Here is a 19,160-nt window from a genome sequence, read left to right as displayed (position 1 = left end):
TATTTAAATTAAAAAAAAAAAACATTATCAATTAGATAATAATTTAAATAAAAATACATAAACTTTACTCAAAAGTAAAACATGTCGCATCAATCAAAGCAAAATTGGTGTAAACATGGTGATTTGGGTTGTGGGCCTCGGACTACTGTTGTTAACCATCAAGGGGGCGGCTGGACAGTTTGACAACTGTAGGCGACTAGGCGCCCATCGTATCGGTTTCCCTTGGGCAATCATCTTCAATGAGAAGTAAGAAAGGACGAAAGAGGTAGGGCAATGCGAGGAAAAACAGGAAGATGGAGTAGACTGGGCAATTCTTTATCATAAAATGAATGACTAAAATATTGTGCGCCTCAATTTCAATTCTAAACGATAAGGAATCAAAACATCTTTTCAGAATTTATTTATTTATTTATTTATGTAACTCATCTTTCAATCGTTATCCATGTACAAAATTACAAAATACATACGAATGGTCACTCCTAATCGCCTGCATAAGAGAAATTGATAGGATAAGGGGAGATATGAATTGTCTCGTTTGAACTCGTTAGTGGTCAAATTTATTTAGGAAAAAATTAAGATTTAACCAAAAAGACAAAAAAAAAAAAAAAAAAAAAAAAAGAGGCTTTCGTTTCAAACATTATAACAGTTTTTCTTCAATAATAATTTCTAATATAGGGCCCGTGGTGATGGGCTTGGAACGTCACGCACGCATCACCATTGGCTGAAGCTCACATCAAATAGAAGATCGAGTATATTCATGATGGACATAAATTTTTTATAAATTAGTTTGTAAGAAATTTCATATAATTCATGTATAAAAGTGATATGTATTATTTAAACATACGAGAAACATATATTTTTTTATTAATGCTATTAAAAAAAACATATTAAAAAAACATGTGAGAAGAACATGCTATTAATACAATATGTGTTTTTCACATGCCAAATGACATATGTCAATCTTATATGTGAGTAATATGAAATTTTCTACAAACCAATTTATAAAAAAAAAAAAAAATTGTTCATTCAGGATTAAGTTATGCACACTCCTACGCCCTCACTTGTAGCATTCAAAAATTCATCTTTGAATAATTCACATTATGTGACTGAAAATATACAAAAAATAATAATTAAAAAAAAAAAAAAAAAAAAAAAGTCTAAATATTCTCTCAAACAACTACTAAATTAATAATGTCTTCAAACTATCAAATTGGACAATGTTTCCTCAAATTAAACTACCAAAAAACTTGTCATGTCCCTCAAGAGTCAAGGCTAAAAAAAAAAAAAAAAAAAAAAAGGCAAAAATAACCTTAAAATTTTTGCAATAAGACAAAAATATCCCAATATATTCGAAAAAAATAAATAAATCTTTTACAAAACCAAGAACAAAAAAAAAAAAAAAAATCACCCCTGGTTTTTTCATTTTTAGTTTTTATTTTTATTTTTATTTTATTTTATTAAGAATATTTTCATCATTATGACAATTTTTAATAGTTTGAAAAAACATTATCAAACATGTGAACTCTCTCCTAAAAAAAAGTTAAAGACAAGTCAAGTGCTCCTTAATTAATTAGAAAAAATAAAAATAAATGTTCCTTAATTGTTTTGGTATTACGTAATGAAACAAGATTCACTTCATTTACTACAAACGATAATCTCATAGGATTTGGTATTGATCAAAGCAGTTGGTCAATGAAATTTGGGGTGCTTTCATTGGGTTCCCTTTGCTACGAAAAGCGTACGTGTCCAGTTTTTGCATAGCTTGACCGTCATCGAAATATTAAAGTTTATTTCAAATTGAACTTTATCATAGAGATTCCTGCGGAGTGCCGACGAAAATTCAATTGTCTCAATTTAGGGATTATCAAGTTGAGGTTGAGGTGGCAAAGATCCCCTTCTCTTTAGTGTTTCCTTTATTCTCTTTTTTAAATGTATTTATAAAAAAAAAAAATTAAAAAAAAAAAAAAAAAAAAAAGTAGTGGGTAAGGTGGTGGTTATTTGATAACTGCCCACTTATTTTAATTATAAATAATCTGTCTCTTCAAAAAACTACCCCGTCTTTCTTTTCTTTTCTTTTTTTTGTTTTCTTTTAAAATTTTGAAATAATATAAATAAGGCATATGTGTGCTATTTAATATTTATGATATTTTTGAAACCAATGTGTCCATTTGATAAAGAGCCTTACCATAAGTACAAAATAAGCATTTAACCCTAATATTATATATAAATATTAGAGACATAAACTAGTTTCAACTCCATTAAGAAATTCTTCCCTAATCAAGGAATATGATCCTCTCCACTGAAATATCATATTTTTGAGATAACCAACAAAATATATATATATATATATATATATATATTGTATGAGATCTGATCTCATTTTCAATTCAATTAGGGTCCATTCATATAAAAGAGAAGTGTTTGTTGTACAACTCTTGACATAATTCTTGTACAATTTCAACAATTTTTTTTCAAACTAACCATTGAATCTATTTTTCTATATATTGGTCCTACATTTTCAGTGGTTGATTTAAAAAAAAAAAAAAAAAAAAAAAAAAAAAAAAAATTGTTTAAGTTGTACAGAAGTTACAAATATATCATGTCTCCATATAAAAATGCAAGACTATCCTCGGTCAATAACCCAAGATTAACATTGCATCACCCACTTTTAACATGCGATCGTCAATTATTTTTATTTCAAATAGTCAAATTTTTTTATTGATCCAAATCTTTTTGCATAGATCTGCAAATGACCAAAATGAAAGAACATATAAACTTATTATGCTCAACTAACATGTGCAGCAGAAAATAAAAAGATGATGATCTAGGCTTACCTCTAGCCATATTTGCTCAAACGTTTTCACGAATATCTGAAGAACAAAAATATATTATTTGGGTGATCTTCTAACCTATGCATATGACTGTATTGCTGTATTGATGGTGTACACAGGCTATTAATTTATAGGGTAGGTCAAGGACCCTCAAATATGGTAAATACCGTATTGTTCCTCCCATCAAGAAAACAATATTATTAATTGATTTTAAATCAATTAAACGATTCCATTATAGTAATTTAATTAATTAAATTACATAACCGTAATACCGTATATACTATTTATTTATTAAATATTAATAAATACTTCCTTATGTGGCATATAGGCCATATATGGAGATAATATCTTACATTCTCTCACTTGGCCTTTATGACACATAACCCTATGGTATTAAGTTCTTTAGTTTGGTCAATCACTTATGGAATCCTCCCACTCAGATAATAAATGTTTCACATGAATCATGGCGGTAAAACTATTATAAAATTATGTCGTCCCTTCCATGTATCACAATGTAAAACACTCCTTACATGATGTAACGCCCCGCTTTTACAAAAAATCGTAAGTGGAATTTTTTGAATTTTCACGTGACATTACTAACTTATCAGATTTAAATATTGGCAACAGATTATATATAGATGTAATACAGACTTAGGAATTAAATGACACCTCAGAACTTCTACTGAAATACCTCAAAATATATATAATAAGCCAGTCAGTATAATTATACAAGCAGTAGTAGCCATGCCTCACAGGGCATAAATAGTCATACTAGCCAAAATATCTAAGGTTTAATAACTACATAACTGTAGAATTATAAATATTATCTTAAGCTATGTTAATTAACTATAACAGGGTAGTTCCCAAAAAGATGGCAATCTAGCTTCAAAAACCAGTATCAGGAACCATCTAAGAGTCTGGATAGTCCTGATATTCTTATTCTTCATAACTTGAATTATCACACAATACAGGGAGAAAACAACAACATAAAATACTAAAGTGAGTCAACTGTTTCCCATAATAATATGAATGCTGATTTATTTAATAAATGCAACATAATGCAATGGTCTTATAATCACATGTATATGCAAAATATAATCTATGGTTGTAAATCATAGACATAAATTGAATATAAACATAATCATAAAGCAATGATAGTTTTAAGTGCAAAATTTTAGGTATTTCCCTTTTTCCACTCCTCTGTTGGCCTTGGCGCGGTTAGCGTTTTATTTGAAGCCTAGGCTTCCTCCCTTTAACTTTTAATTATATTCGTTGGAAGCCTTGGCTCCTGGAAACCTTGGTTTCCTTGGTGACCTTGGTACATCAGTTTTTGTATTTAATATTCTTTTTTCGGGTACTTCCTCATTTACTGAAAACCTTGGAACTCAAGTGAAGCCTCACGTACCCACTGTGAATCTTGATCCAACAGCTTGTTATTAGACAGCTTATTAAAATAACAAAATATGCAAAGTTACATATGCAAACAAGTAAATAAAATAGTAATCATAATATTATAAGAAAAATCAACCAACTTCGTCCTCAGTAAGTATAGAGATACTTACTAGTTTGCTTCAACGGTTATCCTCAAAATTGCATAATCATAATCATGCAATAATAATAGATTAATTAAAGGCACTACAAAACAATTATTATTTTCACTATATTTATTCTCAAGAAATTACTATAACAATCATTCTAACACTGCCATTTATAAGTTGGATGATGTAACGGTATTGATATTTGGTTGTCTTAATTATGATATTGATCGCCATTTTAGATTATTAAGTAATGAAACTACTATAAATACAATCTAATATCTTCTTTTATTAACCATTAGTTCCAACTAGTATATATATATAACTCACACACATACACATATACTTCTACATAAATATTCACCTTATTCACACATCCATGGTTCTTAACAACACATTCAATTGCACCAATTTCAACACACATACTTGCTGTACATACTCACTATTTCTCCTTTTGAAGCACATAAGCACATATCCCTTTCTCCTTCATGCACACACATCCACTCACATACTTATCAACCTCACACACAAACACTTTTATGCTTGATTTTGCTTGCTGATTTTGCCTTGAAAGAACAATAGAGATCCATAAATATATATACATATAATTAACCGATTATTGCTTCTTCAAAGTAGTAAAACAAGTCATAGTTTAACGCAAGAAAGGATTGCTTATTCTTTGAGAAATTTAGGAGAGAAATCACTTACTGTTGCTGCTGCTTTATAGTGAGTCTAGTGACTCAAATGAAGATAATGAGTTACTTGTCTAAACTAGAAAATCCAACCAACGACACTTTGTTTTCTTGGCCTAAAACAGGGGTTGTTTTTCGCTTGGTTCCTGCTGGTTTTGGGTGATAAGAGGGCAATTTTAAGCTCTAATTTAACTTACTAGGTGCTTGAAAACATGATGAAGCAAGGAGATTTTCAAGCTTAGAGTTTCTGCATTGAAACAGGGGAGGAGACAGCAAGAACGGAGAGGGTGTTGGGCTGAATTCTTGGTTTTTCTTCATGGAATTCAATCACCCATGCATGTTATATATAGTAACCTTGAATGGCTGAGATCAAGCCAGCAGCTGGGGGTTTCAATGGCCGGATTTAAGCCAACCAATCATCCAAAATCGTAGCCAAATCTCCCATATCTTTTAGAATAGGATTTTCATATCTTTAGGTAATAATTACTAAATATCTATGAAAATCTAGTTGGTTTTGAATTAAATTGGGCTAACTATACTAACTAGAAGGGGACAAGATCATCTAAAACCGAGAACATGGTGTGGGTCCAAAAATCAAAGGTTGAAAATCGTTTATTGTTGTTTACACGTAAATTGCGTCGCACTGGATAATAAAGTCACTCGATAAACTATAAAGTCGCTCAATCGATTCCATTTATCATCCTAGGTGTAGTATCTTCCGGGGTATTACACATGAATACTTTATGGATAATCAAGCTTTATGAATGAACTTCCTATAAGTCATTCGGGTTCAACTTTATTTATCCTCATGGATAAAATAACAAATTTACACAAAATCTTTATTATAATAACTTCATGTCTATAGACCAAAAAGAGACAAACCAACTTAATCAAGCAAAAATGAATTAATGAATTTCATATACTCTGCATGACTTTATACTTTATTTACCAGTAAACTTTTAGTCATGGGATCCGCAATCATTAATTCAATACCTATATGCTCAATAGACCCTTTATGTATCTTAATGTTATCTCTCGTACTGAGATACTTAATGTCAATGTACTTCTGCTTCTACTATTTATTCTTATAAAATAAAACTATAGTAGAATTACCGCAGAGTATCTTTATAGTTTAACTGTAAAAATCGACAATATTGAGACTTTCAACAAAAATGTCTCATCCATCATGCCTGTGTACCAAATTCATAGCATGTAAGAATTTTAGCTTTCTTGATAGACGTATCAATTATAGCTTGCTTACTGCATCTCTAAGATATATCCCTCAATAAAAAGATATATACCCTAAAGTAGACTTTCTACTATCTACACAATCAACAAAACTCAAATTTGAACAACTAACCACCTCCAAATGGAAATTGTATCTTTAGGTTAAGTTGTACTTCTTGGTTCCTTGCGTATACCGCAAGACTTTATATGCAGCACTTTATTGACCTAATATTCTTACTGTCAATCCAATAGTTAAGTCTAGTGCAAGCATATGCTTGCATTAGGTTGCATAATGCAGATGCTTACAAAAAACTTTTCCTCTACCCTTATTCCAATACATTTTGGGACATTAATCTGTTTTGAATTGGTTCCTCTTAATTGCTACTGAATGTGCAAAATCCTTCAAAATAAATCTTCCCAACAAAATTTCAATGTAGGCCTTCAGAGACAATGTTAATGTTCTTTATGTCTTTGTGAATCTCTATATCAAAAGACATAAGAGGTTTCACACAAATTCTTCATTTCAAAGTTTTGTGAAAGAAACTTCATGTAGCAAACCTAAATCTCTACTTGCAAAAATAATATCTACACATGGGTCTAGACATATTACTTTACTCCCACTGACCTTAAGGTATATATACTAATTAACAAGGTTTTTCAATAAATAATGAAGCAATAACCTTGTAAAAAGTATACCACCGATGAGAGATATGTCACAACCCATAAATAGAATTCTTTAATTCGCAAGCATTTTGACTGTTATTTATAAAACCTTTAGGTTGTATTATGTAAACCTCATCTTTAAGATCCTCATTCAATAAAGTTTTTTTCACATTCATTTGATGTAACTCTAGATCAAAATGAGCTACTGTATCACAATGTGGAATTATCTCCACTCATGGCTTGTGAAAGCAACTTTGGATCATATTTAGGCCTGACATCAAAATCAAACTCTTGAGGTATATAACATAATCACTAGAGATTGTTAATCTCCTTATTCTATAGGATTTTCTTAATTCTACTTCCTTTACATTTTGCAAAGTCTAAGTAGATTCAAACTGAACCTATTCTTCATGAGTTGACAATTCTAAAACTGATTGTAGCTCAGGGTAATCAATTTGATTTTTCATAAGTACAATCAAAGATCCTTCATATAAAGGATCTTCCATCAACTCTTGTGTTTCCTCTAAGTAAAATATTTTGAGGATAGACACTCCCACTAGGTTCAACATCTTCTAAAAATTTTACAATCAACAACTTTAGGATTATATGAAGGATAATAAAATATGAAAACCCCTTAAAGTTTACTGGATAGCCTATAAAAGATCCGTTTGTTGTCCTTGAATTTAATTTCCTTAGGCAATGATGGTAAATCTTCACTTTAGCAGAGCAACCCTATATGTGTAAATAATTTAAACTATGCTTCCATTTATTTTATAAAATGTGTCTCAAGGATAACCTTAAATGGAATGCTGTTTAACATATATATAACGGTCTTCAAGGCTTTACTCCATAAGAGTAATAGCAGATTAGTATTACTAATCATTTCCCTTTTGTGTGTACCTAACTTAATACTCTATGCCTATATCAGATCTTATAATCTTCATATTATTTCTCTTCTTCTACTTTATAGGTATTGAATGCTTTCAATACCCTCAGACTTATCATTTAGAAGATAGAGATACATAAATCTTATATGGTCATCACTAATAGAGATAAAAATATCTCTGACCATTTAGGCAATAATTATGAAAAATGTCAACACCTTTCAATGTACATGATTTCAAGAATTTCAAAAGGCTCTCTTCGGCACATTTAGTGGTCTTGTTGGTATGCTTTCACTTATGCAATCCACACAAGTACCAAAGTCAGTAAATTATTATTTACTGACTTTTATTTTCTATATGGATATATATTTCAATCTCCAATGCCATAACAAAAGCATTTTTAAATTCACAAAGACTCCATTATTTGTCAACATCAATATGCAGAAATAATTTTGTTTCAAAAGTTTGAATATAGGTCAATTTTAAATAGACCCTCAACCAATATTCCACCCAAAATATGAAAAAATTTCAAGTTTAAAATAAATTGAAATATTTAACAAACTAAACTAGAAAATAAATTTATAAAAGATTATGGAATAGAAAATATTTTGAGGTCAAAATTCTAACTGAATTTTAAAATTAACCTATAGATCCCAACAACCTCCAATAAAAACACGTGTTCTGCATTTGTTGACAATGTGGATTGTTAAACCATAGTCAATCCACAATATATTTAAATGAGTCACTAAAAGAGATTCACAACACACTAGATATATGAGATTATATTTATTTTAAGTCATTTCTCATATTTTATGCAATCTTTCTTTATATGCTCCCAGTTTTCTTTATTACAGAAGAAATAATTGTCTTGATTGCTATAGTATTTATCGGCACCTTATTCTCGTGCTTTTACTGATGAACATGATTGCATTTATTGGTATTTTCTTGAATGATAATATGAACACTTTATGGATTCTCTCATCTTCTTAAACACACATGGTTAGAAGTTCTTTTACTAACCATTTATCCTTATGTGTGTTAAAAGATAAAATTCTACACTTAGAAAAGAGAATTCAAAAAATGAAATAGACCAATAATGACTCAAAAAATCTCAACATTTAGGAACTTAAGTTAAAGCTATAATATCTTTCATTCCCATAATGAGATTATAAACACTTTAAAAACTGTAAAATGTTTGTCTTTAAAGCTTTTTCTATTAGGGTGTTGGTCAAGCTTTATTTGAACTTAGTAAATGTTCATAAACAACCTTTATAAAATCTTTGGCCCTAAACCATTTAGGAATAAATCCCTGATAACTTTTGTCACACCCCCATTTTGGGTTATAAGGGGAAACGCGAACCGAGTAAGTCTATGTAAAAATAAAGACAAAGAGTCCTAAGACACAAGTAATAAAACTAATTCTACTATCAACATTAACAATATCAAAAAAATATTACACTAGGGTTAAAAGTTATTTACATCTCAAAAGTAAGGAGGTAATACAAAAAAAAACTAACAATCATAATTGCTAGATAACCTCCTATCTATTTAAGGGACGGTAATGTGTACAGTTACCATAACAAAATAAAGTTGTATTATTTTAATTTTTTAGCTTTACGATCCATGTCAATGGTGGAGTCCTCAGGAATTAAACTACTACTATTTACAGATGGCTACATCTTTTGCTAATCAACTGAGTAGTGGGTCCAAGTTTCTCACTGATACGACCATATCTGTGGATCACTAACGACGAGGAGTCCCACCGGAACTCCCCCCCTCATGACAATGATGTAAACCTTCATCTGAAAAGGGTAATAAAGAAAATGGGTGAGTTCGATAACTCAGTAAAAAAAGCACAACACCAAAGAAATAAAACATGCTATAAAATCTTCATGCCATAATTTTTAGTCATGCATAATGACAGTTTATGCAAAATAACTTAATGAATAATTAAACAAAATTTATGAGTAAGTGAACATGAGTAATGGCATAAGAAATTTATAATGATCAAGTAAATCCTTTTCATTTATTTTCTCTTAAAAGCTGTAACTGTAGTTTACCCCTTTATAGACTCTACACAGCTATTTCCCGTGAGCGGAGCACGTTGGCTTTGTCCAAAGAACCTATAGACTCAGCCTGTCGTCACAGGGGAGAGTCGCCGAGTTGGAGAACTTCCCTAGGTGAAGGCCAACCCCGGCCGGTAGCACACACCGTCTTTTAATATGCTTGTCATGCTACCTTATATGGTACCGATCATAACTGTAATAGTGTCTCAGGGTTAAACAATTTCTGCACATGAACGTTTTTTGTAATTCTGTAGGCTCTGCTATAACTGTACACTTTACTTTAAAACTGTAAGAGCCGTTTTCATAACTATAGTCATGTGCAGAATTTAAACTTTAGATCCTCTTTTCATTTAAAATTGTATTCATGTATAAATCATAAACTTTGGAATGCTCTATAATCATAACTTTGACATGCTTTTATTCATAACTGTAAGTATGCATAATCCATAACTTTGAAGTGCTCTTAATCATAACTGTAATTATGCATAAATCATAACTTTAAAATGCTCTTAAGCATAACTGTAAATTATGCACAAAATTCTTAAATAATAATATATGAGTAATAAAAGCTTGACATTGAAATAATTAAAATCATGTAAGTAAATGCATAATTATCATAATAATTGCGACTTCATTAACATCTAACAACTTTATAGATGCCCCAAATGGCCCCAAGAATAAAACAAACCAATACAAAAATAGGGTAAACGGTGTTCTCCAAGGTACAAGCAGGTGAGTTCCCAGGAAAGTGAGGGGAGTCACATGGACACTCTTAAATCCCAAGAATTCCTTGCCATAACTTTTTCAGACATTGCATTATTAGATAGTGTTGTAAACACACCAACTTATATGGTATTGTTAATTATTCTTAGGTCTAGGTATCAAGCAATTTATATTTATACAATATAGATTCAACAATTAAAATATATTCCTCAATTTATGTATTAAAGAAATAATAATTTTAATACAGATCAATGCAAATCGTAAAAGAAATAAAATTGCAATATGAGGACATAATAAAAAAACATGGCCCAATGGTTTAGTAGGTGGCCTTAGGCCCTTTACACTTGGTCAACCCAAGTTATAAGCCTACTATTTTTAATTTTTGATGGGCTACTGAAATGGGTTGCTGTATTGGGCTGACCCAATTGGGTCAACCCACCTAATCAGGTTGGGTCTCTATATAGGGCTGGCCCAAACTGGGTCAACCCACTTAAATGGATTTTTTTTTTTTTTTTTTTTTGTAACATAAAATACTAGATAGGACCAACGGGTTTTTGGGTGGGTCAGCCCACTTAGTGATAAGTCCTGAATTATTCGATTCAAGACCCCTTAATTTACATTTGTTATGCCTAGTTTGTGTTGTGAATATAATATTTTGTTGTGTTTTAGTGTTTTGTCTTATTTTTAGACTTTAATTGAAATTTAGTTCAAAACACTCAAATTAGATCTGAAAATACATCAATGGTGATTTGATCATTTTCAGAGTTCAAAGTTGCTCATGCCAAGTGATGAATTGGCTAAGGCAAATCGATCAATCGACTTTATAATCGATCGATTGAATCATCAATCGAAAAAAATCGATCGTGCGAGATGCGAACGATCGAATGTTGACATGTCACTCTTCCTTGATATTTTAAATATCTTAGATATTTCTTATATATTTTTTATATTTTCTAAGATATTTTTAGATATTTTCAAAATATCTTAAAAATTTCAGAAATATCTCTTATCTTATCTTATTTTATCTTATATCTTCCTTAGATATTTGTAAACTCTCTTCTATATAAATAGGAGACTGTAAAGAGGGTTATTTTTCATGCATCTTTTGGGGGCTTCAATTTTCTCAGGTGTATCTTAGTTAATTTTAGTGCTTTTTATTTCCTTTTGTAATCCGAATTCTCTTAGATTAATATAGTGTTCTTAGTTTATTTAAATCTTGTTTTCTTTACTGTTTTCCTTTGATTTCATGCTTAGATTAGTTTACTTCATGTCTAGTTAAACCCTTTCTTAAGGTTTTGATCAAATCTTTCCCAAAAGCCATGAAATGTTCTTAAGTTTTTCTTGATATGTTTGATAATTGTGTAAGGCTATAGGATTTCAAAACTCATGCTAAAAAGTTTTGTCTTCAATATTCCATTCATTTTATTCATGAAAAAGAGTTATACTTGTCTATGAGTTTTCTTGATTTCTTGAATAAAACCAACGTTCTTGAAAGGGAACGATGTATTTTGCAATGGTTGTATTTGACATGATATATGTTTACTTGTTAGAGTTACCTTATAGGGTATGCCAGGGAGCACCGGTCATTTCATACATTTGGTAGTGTAAAACGTCTTTCCATTGTAGTTTAATCTTTTCATGGAATAGATCTGTGTGAAACTAAGATACCTTATCATTGTGGCCTAACTAGGGTGTTCATGTATTGTGTATGCTTATTAGGATGTTTTATAGAGTAATAAGCTAGGGAGCATCAATCCCCCACACCTTTGGTAGTATAATTGCTTTTTCATTGTAGTTTAAGGGTCCGTTTGGATTTGCGATTTCAAAAAGTGCGATTTAAAATAACGATTTTAAAATGTGCGATTTGAAAAAAGTGATTTTTAAAAATGCAGTTAAGCGTTTGGCAAAATCACAGTTTAGCCCTTAAAATCGCGAATTTACCTTTTAAAATTCTGCGTTTTCAAAAAAGCACCATCTTATCTACGATTTGAAAAAGCAGATTTTTTGCGTTTTCAAATCGCAATTTTTAAAAACGCAGTTCCCAAACGATCTATGTTCTGCGATTTAGTTTAAAATCGCACTTATTGTCTACGAAATCGCAATCCCAAACGCACCCTAAATCTTTATGTGGTAAGTGTTTGATGTGAAACTAGGTGATTTATCATTATGTTTTAACTAAAGTATTTTCATGTCAAAATCCTCGTAATGGTTGACGCCCATTACGCGCTCATATCATGCATGTTAGGAAGATCCGTTTAGACTTTAAGCATTCCATTAGTTGAGGATTTGATAAGATCATTACCCTAAGTTTTCTTTTAAGTTTGCTTTCATTTTTTTTTTTTTTATCACTTGATTCGTTGTACCTTCAATTCTACAACCTTTACTTTGTTTTTATTTTCAAAGTTAAGTTAAATACGTTCCTTTAAATATTTCGTTATGCAAAATAACCACAAATTTCTGTGGTTCGATAACCCTTACTATAGTACAATTGATTCGTACTATTGCGAGTGGTAAAACTTATAAATTTAAAATCCACGTACGAAGTCGTCTAGACTCGAGCGTACCACTTAGCAACCGGTTGGGCTAATGGGTGTAAAATCCCTACCTGATGCCCAACCCGACCCGTATTCCCTTATGGGTCGAACCCCTACCCGAAATCGAACAAACCCTAACCCGTCAACCCGAAAACACTTTGAATCCTTGCACCGTCTTCTTCCCCATCCGTCGGCCGCCTGCCTTATGCTCACTGCCACCTTATACAGCGGCCATGAAGGGCCGCTGCTCAACAGCAACGACGACCAAGAGGGGTCGCCATTTACCCAGAAATCGGGGGGCCCGTAAGGGCCGCAAGTTTCGGTGACGGGGAGAGGTAGCCTCCTCCTTACACGGACTACGTCGGCCATGACGGGACGGCGCCTATTGCCTACCGAGGGAGGGAAAAAGGGAGGAGAACTGCTGGTGGTGACAAGATGGGTTTTACAGCGAATTCGTGAGTATCACAGCAAAACCCCGTGAGTTTTGCAGTGCAATAACCAATAAATTTTATAGCTTTTCAGTATTTTCACAAGCAATTTCTTCACTGCTGTTTCATGACAAATCATGTTTTACAATGTGCAAGTTTACAGATGCAAAACAAAATCTCTTTAGGCACAGATGCAGTTCTTCACAAAACGGACAGTATAAACAAATGGAAAATACCCTTAAACCCGTATGATTTTCAACGGTATGCGAACAATAAATTATATTATAAACAAATTATGTTCGCAAAGAAAAATACTGGATTCAACAAAACACTTAATGCTGAGCAAAATAGCATAGAAATCGCTCTGATACCACATGAAAGAACATATAAACTTATTATGCTCAACTAACATACGCATCAGAAAATAAAAAGATGAGAATTTAGGCTTACCTTTAGCCATCTTTGCTCAAGTGTTTCCACGAATATCTAAAGAACAAAAATATATTATTTGAGTGATCTTCTAACCTATGCCTATGACTGTATTGCCGTACTGATGGTGCACACATACTATTAATTTATAGGCTAGGTCAGAGACCCTCAAATATGGTAAATACAGTATTGTTTCTCACATCAAATAAATAATATTATTAATTGATTTTAAATTAATTAAACGATTCCATTACGGTAATTTAATTAATTAAATTACCTAACCGTAATACTGTATATACTATTTATTTATTTATTAAATATTAATAAATACTTCCTTATGTGCCATATATGAAGATAACATCTTACACAAAATCGTAAAAACCAAATTATTAAAATTTTGGCTCATATTAAGAAGGTATATAACATAGCATATAGAAGCTTAAAAAAATAAAATAAAAATAGTGTACTAAAATATGTGAGAGACACATATGACTTTTAAGACACTTGTGCCTTAATATTGTATTGCTATTAAAAGTCACATGTGTCTTTCACAAATTTTAAGACACTTGTCAACTTATTAAACCGGTTTGTAGCTAATTTTCGGAGACGACAACAACAAAAAGTTTCTTTGGGTAACTATTAAGAAATTCTTAACTAATCAAGAAATATTATCATCTCAATTTCAAAATAAATTATTTTACAATCAATATTAGATTTTATAAATTTAGTGTATATATATTGTCACATGTTGTACATGCTATCATGTTATTTAAAAATTTTAAATAATGTAACAATATGTTACGTTATTATTACATGTTGGGAAAATAAACCTAAAACCGACTCCAATAATAGATTTCTGCGAACGAAAACGACGACGTTCCTCTATTAGTAACGAAAGGCATTCCCCACCACATGTTGCATCTTGTACTTGCACAACTCCCCAGAGTCCACGCACAGCAAGCAAATCCAAAACTCTCTCTTCCTCACGACGCAACGTCGAAGAGGAGCGAGCTAGGCAGGTAGCACTACCGGCCATCGGGGCTGGCCGGAGAGGTTAATGGGCATGAAATTGGCACTGATCTCAGTGGCTGTGATGATGTACACGTGTCAAGCAGGAAGCAGCCTCCACCCTTTGATCCTAATACCTGGGAATGGTGGGAACCAGCTAGAAGCCCGGCTAACCTCTGACTACAGACCCTCGAGCTTGTACTGCAACAGGTGGAACCCGGTTGTGAAGAGCAAGGACGGTTGGTTCAGGCTATGGTTCGACCCCAGCGTGCTCTTAGCTCCCTTTACCAAGTGCTTTGCCGAGCGCATGATGCTTTATTATGATCCTGAGTTGGATGATTACCGCAATGCTCCTGGGGTTGAAACCAGGGTCCCTCACTTCGGTTCCACCCAGTCCCTTCTGTACCTGGACCCTCATCTCAAGTAAGCTCTTTGTGCTGTCCCATCTTTCTTTACATTTCTTGGTAAATTAAACAAACTTGTTAGCTAGCGATGACTTGGGTTGCAATTTTTTATAAGACTCACGAATTTGACATAAATGTAACACATAATTAGTGGGTTAAACCGATTAACATGATTAGATGAGATTAATAAACAGGTTAATTTCGAATCAATCTGCATAACCCACTGTGACAAGCATAATCCGTACAAGTTAAAACATCTCTAACAAGTACTATTAAAAAATTAAAACCTTATGTGTAAGACTAAAAAATTACCTTCAGTCTCATTCTTAGCTCTAAGGATATGATTTCGGTAGTGTAATTTATTCTCATCGTCAATAATTAAGAACTTAATTATCGAACCAATATCTTTGTAAAATGGTATTTTCATGCTCACTAATTGAAAATTTTGTTAATTAAACGGATTGGGTTATTCACTTATTTAAACGGCCGTATTAAGATTGAAGGACTGATCGACCGGTTTAATTAAATTAATCAAATTTGAATTAACTCTTATAATTTTACACCCATAACTTAAGACTCAACATGACTTTGAACCTGAGACGCTAAGACAATAGTCCTCCGTAACGGGAACTGGATCCTCTCCAGTTGCTCCGTAACGGTGGATGAGTTTTGGCTAAGGCCAAATAAAATACCTACATAGTAGAGACTGTATAGAGCCAAGTCGAAGCCTGCTTCATTTCATGAGTATTTTGATTTGGGCTAGGCTGCAATCAATACGGGTTTCTCAAAACTTGAAATAAGAGAACCGGTTAACTTAGGGATGTAATCGAGCCGAGCCGAGTCGAGTTCAAAGATTTCAAGACTGGCTCGTTTATGAGTCGAGCTCGAATTCGAGCCGAGCTATAAATTACATGTTCAAGCTCGACTCGTTTAAAACTCGGGCGAGCTCGAGCTCAAGCTCGAGTTCGTTGAAAATGACATTCGAGCCGAGCCGGGTTACTGGACAAGCTCGGCTCAACTAGAGCTCGATGTAAACTATTAAATTTTTCAATGAGTGATCAAAGCAGAATTCAAGCCCAAATTTATGAACAACCTCTATGCATTTATTAATAACATAAATATATAATATGTAAGTATATAAGGCATATTATAAAATATATTACATAACTATAGTTTATAAGTAACAAATTAATAATATGTTATTATATATAACTACAGAGTATAAACAATGGTATATGTATAATGTGAACAAATAGTAAGTCTAATATATTCTATATAACTAAGTAACTATAATATAAGTATAATATATAACTATTGTTAACCATGTGTGATGTGATATATGTGTTTATATATATATGCTAACTATTTAATATTGTTATATTGTTATATACTAACTATTAATAACTTCATATGTTAATTTAACATACTCAATATTGTTATCAAAGTATTATAATTAATATGTAATACTATATATATTATACTATGTTTACTATTTACTAATATATATGTAAGATATGAACGAACTAACGAGTCGAACTAACGAGTTGGGCGAGCGATCCGGTCGAGCTTTAAACGAGTTGAGCTCGCGAGCCTCTATCGAGTTTTGTCGAGCGAGTCGGGTATGTATCACTTACTAATCGAGCGGGTTTCAACAGTAACGATCGAGTTTCTACAGTATCGAGCTCGAGTTCGGATCGGGCTAAACCGAGCGGGTATCGAGCGGACTGTCGAACGGACTGGCTTATTTACATCCCTAGGTTAACCACTTGTCTTTGGTCCTATAGGCTTTGAGGTATATTAGCCCAGCACACCACCTGAAATGCCGACTAGGAGGACTTATATTACCGAGCGCAGTCTTGCTTTTTGTTGGAGTACATCAAAATACTTGCATAATAATAGTTTGAGTAGAGATATCAAATGAATATAAATATTATATATATATATATATAAATGATGTCTTGATGGGATTAATGGTATAAATTTTTTATAACTCTTTTACAACTTGCTGAAACGTGTTATTGTATGATTGAAGTCGTGTTAAACGCCCTCTAATCACAAGCCCATCAGCTTTAACAGGTCCATTTTTCATCATGAAAACACAAGAAAAGTGTCAAATTAACAGATTTGTAACCAGTAACCGTATCAGATATCAAACTATTTGAAGCTTACCATATGGCTATATATTATTGCATAGTGTTGCTATTGTTGCTATTTGATAGATAAATTCATAGTTAAGAAAGTAATCATCTAATTATATATCATTTTGCTGTTGAATTAAATGACTAAATAGTTAAGCAATTTGTGTGGCAGCTCCGTTTTAAACAAACAGTAATTGCATTTACAGGCACATTACAGCATACATGGCACCCCTGGTGGAATCTCTGGAACAAATTGGATATGAGAATAGGAAAACCCTGTTTGGAGCTCCATACGATTTTAGATATGGTTTAGCAGCGGAAGGTCACCCATCCCATGTGGGTTCCAAGTTCCTACAAGACCTAAAGGAATTAATTGAGAACGCAAGCTCTTCTAATGGAGGGAAGCCAGTGATACTTCTCTCCCACAGCTTAGGAGGCCTCTTTGCCCTCCAGCTTCTCAGCCGAAACCCGCCCTCTTGGCGCCAAAAATTCATCAAACACTTTGTCGCGCTCTCCGCCCCATGGGGCGGCACTGTGCAGGAGATGCTGACCTTTGCTTCTGGGTATTCACTTGGAGTGCCTCTAGTAAGTCAAATACATGAACTATTTAATTGAAATGAGAGGTGAATGACAGAGACAAGGTTTGAACTACTCTGATACTATGTACTTAATCATTTAATTTATATTTTAACAGGTAGAACCATTACAAGTACGAGAGGAGCAAAGGAGCTCAGAAAGCAACCTATGGCTCATGCCTAATCCCAAACTATTTGGTCGCCAAAAACCACTTGTAATTACTCCGAACACTACCTATTCAGCCCATGACATCGCTCAGTTCCTCAATGACATGGGATTCCCACAAGGGGTTTATCCTTACAAGTCTCGCATTTTGCCTTTGATAGATAAATATGCAGCTCCTGGGGTGCCTATCACTTGTATAATCGGGAGTGGTGTAAGGACGCCAGAGACTTTGTTCTATGGAAAAAGTGGTTTCGATGAGCAACCGGAGGTTGTTTATGGGGATGGAGATGGGACAGTGAACATGGCGAGCTTGTTAGCACTAGAATCGCTATGGTCGAACAAGAAAAATCAACCCGTTAAGGTGATCAAAATTCGTGGGGTTTCTCATACGTCAGTACTCAGTAACGACCTTGCACTTGATGAAATTATAGAAGAAATTTCAGGTGTCAATTCACGCGCAGAGTATTCTGTTGTGTAAAGATTCTAATAGGGCTAGCTAGTTGTGATGCATCATGTCATTGGGCAACACCACAAAAAACACTTTTAAGACTTGCTTATTCATTCTTTTGTGATTACATTTTATGCTCAAACGATGCTATATACAACGCCATTATCTAACTATTAGCTTAGTATATATACTTACATGAGATTGTCAATTCACAACTGAATCGGTCCTTGTTACAAGAAACAAAAAAATTAATGATGAATTGATAATATCACGTCAACATAGCGTGACAGTTGTATAGTATATAAACATTATAACATGCCTCTTTTCCCGCTTCAAATAGTTGGGCTAGGACCTTACCAGAGGGAGTATCCATCTTTAATTTGGATAATGAATTAGTAGGCAGTCAATA

The 19,160-nt window shown here is 32.7% G+C and overlaps 1 protein-coding gene across 1 annotated transcript; it reads left to right on the top strand.

Moving 5' to 3' along the window:
* Positions 1 to 14,944: 14,944 nt before the first annotated feature.
* Positions 14,945 to 18,921, top strand: LOC133870905 (lecithin-cholesterol acyltransferase-like 1). The gene is made up of 3 exons (XM_062308178.1): positions 14,945 to 15,443; positions 17,769 to 18,147; positions 18,257 to 18,921. The coding sequence occupies exons 1-3, from the start codon at positions 15,070 to 15,072 to the stop codon at positions 18,779 to 18,781; spliced, it is 1,278 nt and encodes a 425-aa protein (XP_062164162.1). The 5' UTR covers positions 14,945 to 15,069; the 3' UTR covers positions 18,782 to 18,921.
* Positions 18,922 to 19,160: the final 239 nt, after the last annotated feature.

Source organism: Alnus glutinosa, chromosome 6 (genome assembly GCF_958979055.1).
Source record: "Alnus glutinosa chromosome 6, dhAlnGlut1.1, whole genome shotgun sequence".
In the NCBI taxonomy this organism is placed as follows: domain Eukaryota; kingdom Viridiplantae; phylum Streptophyta; class Magnoliopsida; order Fagales; family Betulaceae; genus Alnus; species Alnus glutinosa.
The sequence above is the reverse complement of the archived record's forward strand: the minus strand, read 5'-3'. Positions and strand labels throughout refer to the sequence as shown.

Excerpts from the sequence above, each read along its gene's own strand:
- LOC133870905 (XM_062308178.1), top strand. The coding sequence starts at position 15,070 with ATGGGCATGAAATTGGCACTGATCTCAGTGGCTGTGATGATGTACACG. Across the intron at positions 15,444-17,768 it reads TACCTGGACCCTCATCTCAA|GCACATTACAGCATACATGG; the intron begins GTAAGCTCTTTG and ends TTGCATTTACAG. Across the intron at positions 18,148-18,256 it reads ATTCACTTGGAGTGCCTCTA|GTAGAACCATTACAAGTACG; the intron begins GTAAGTCAAATA and ends ATATTTTAACAG.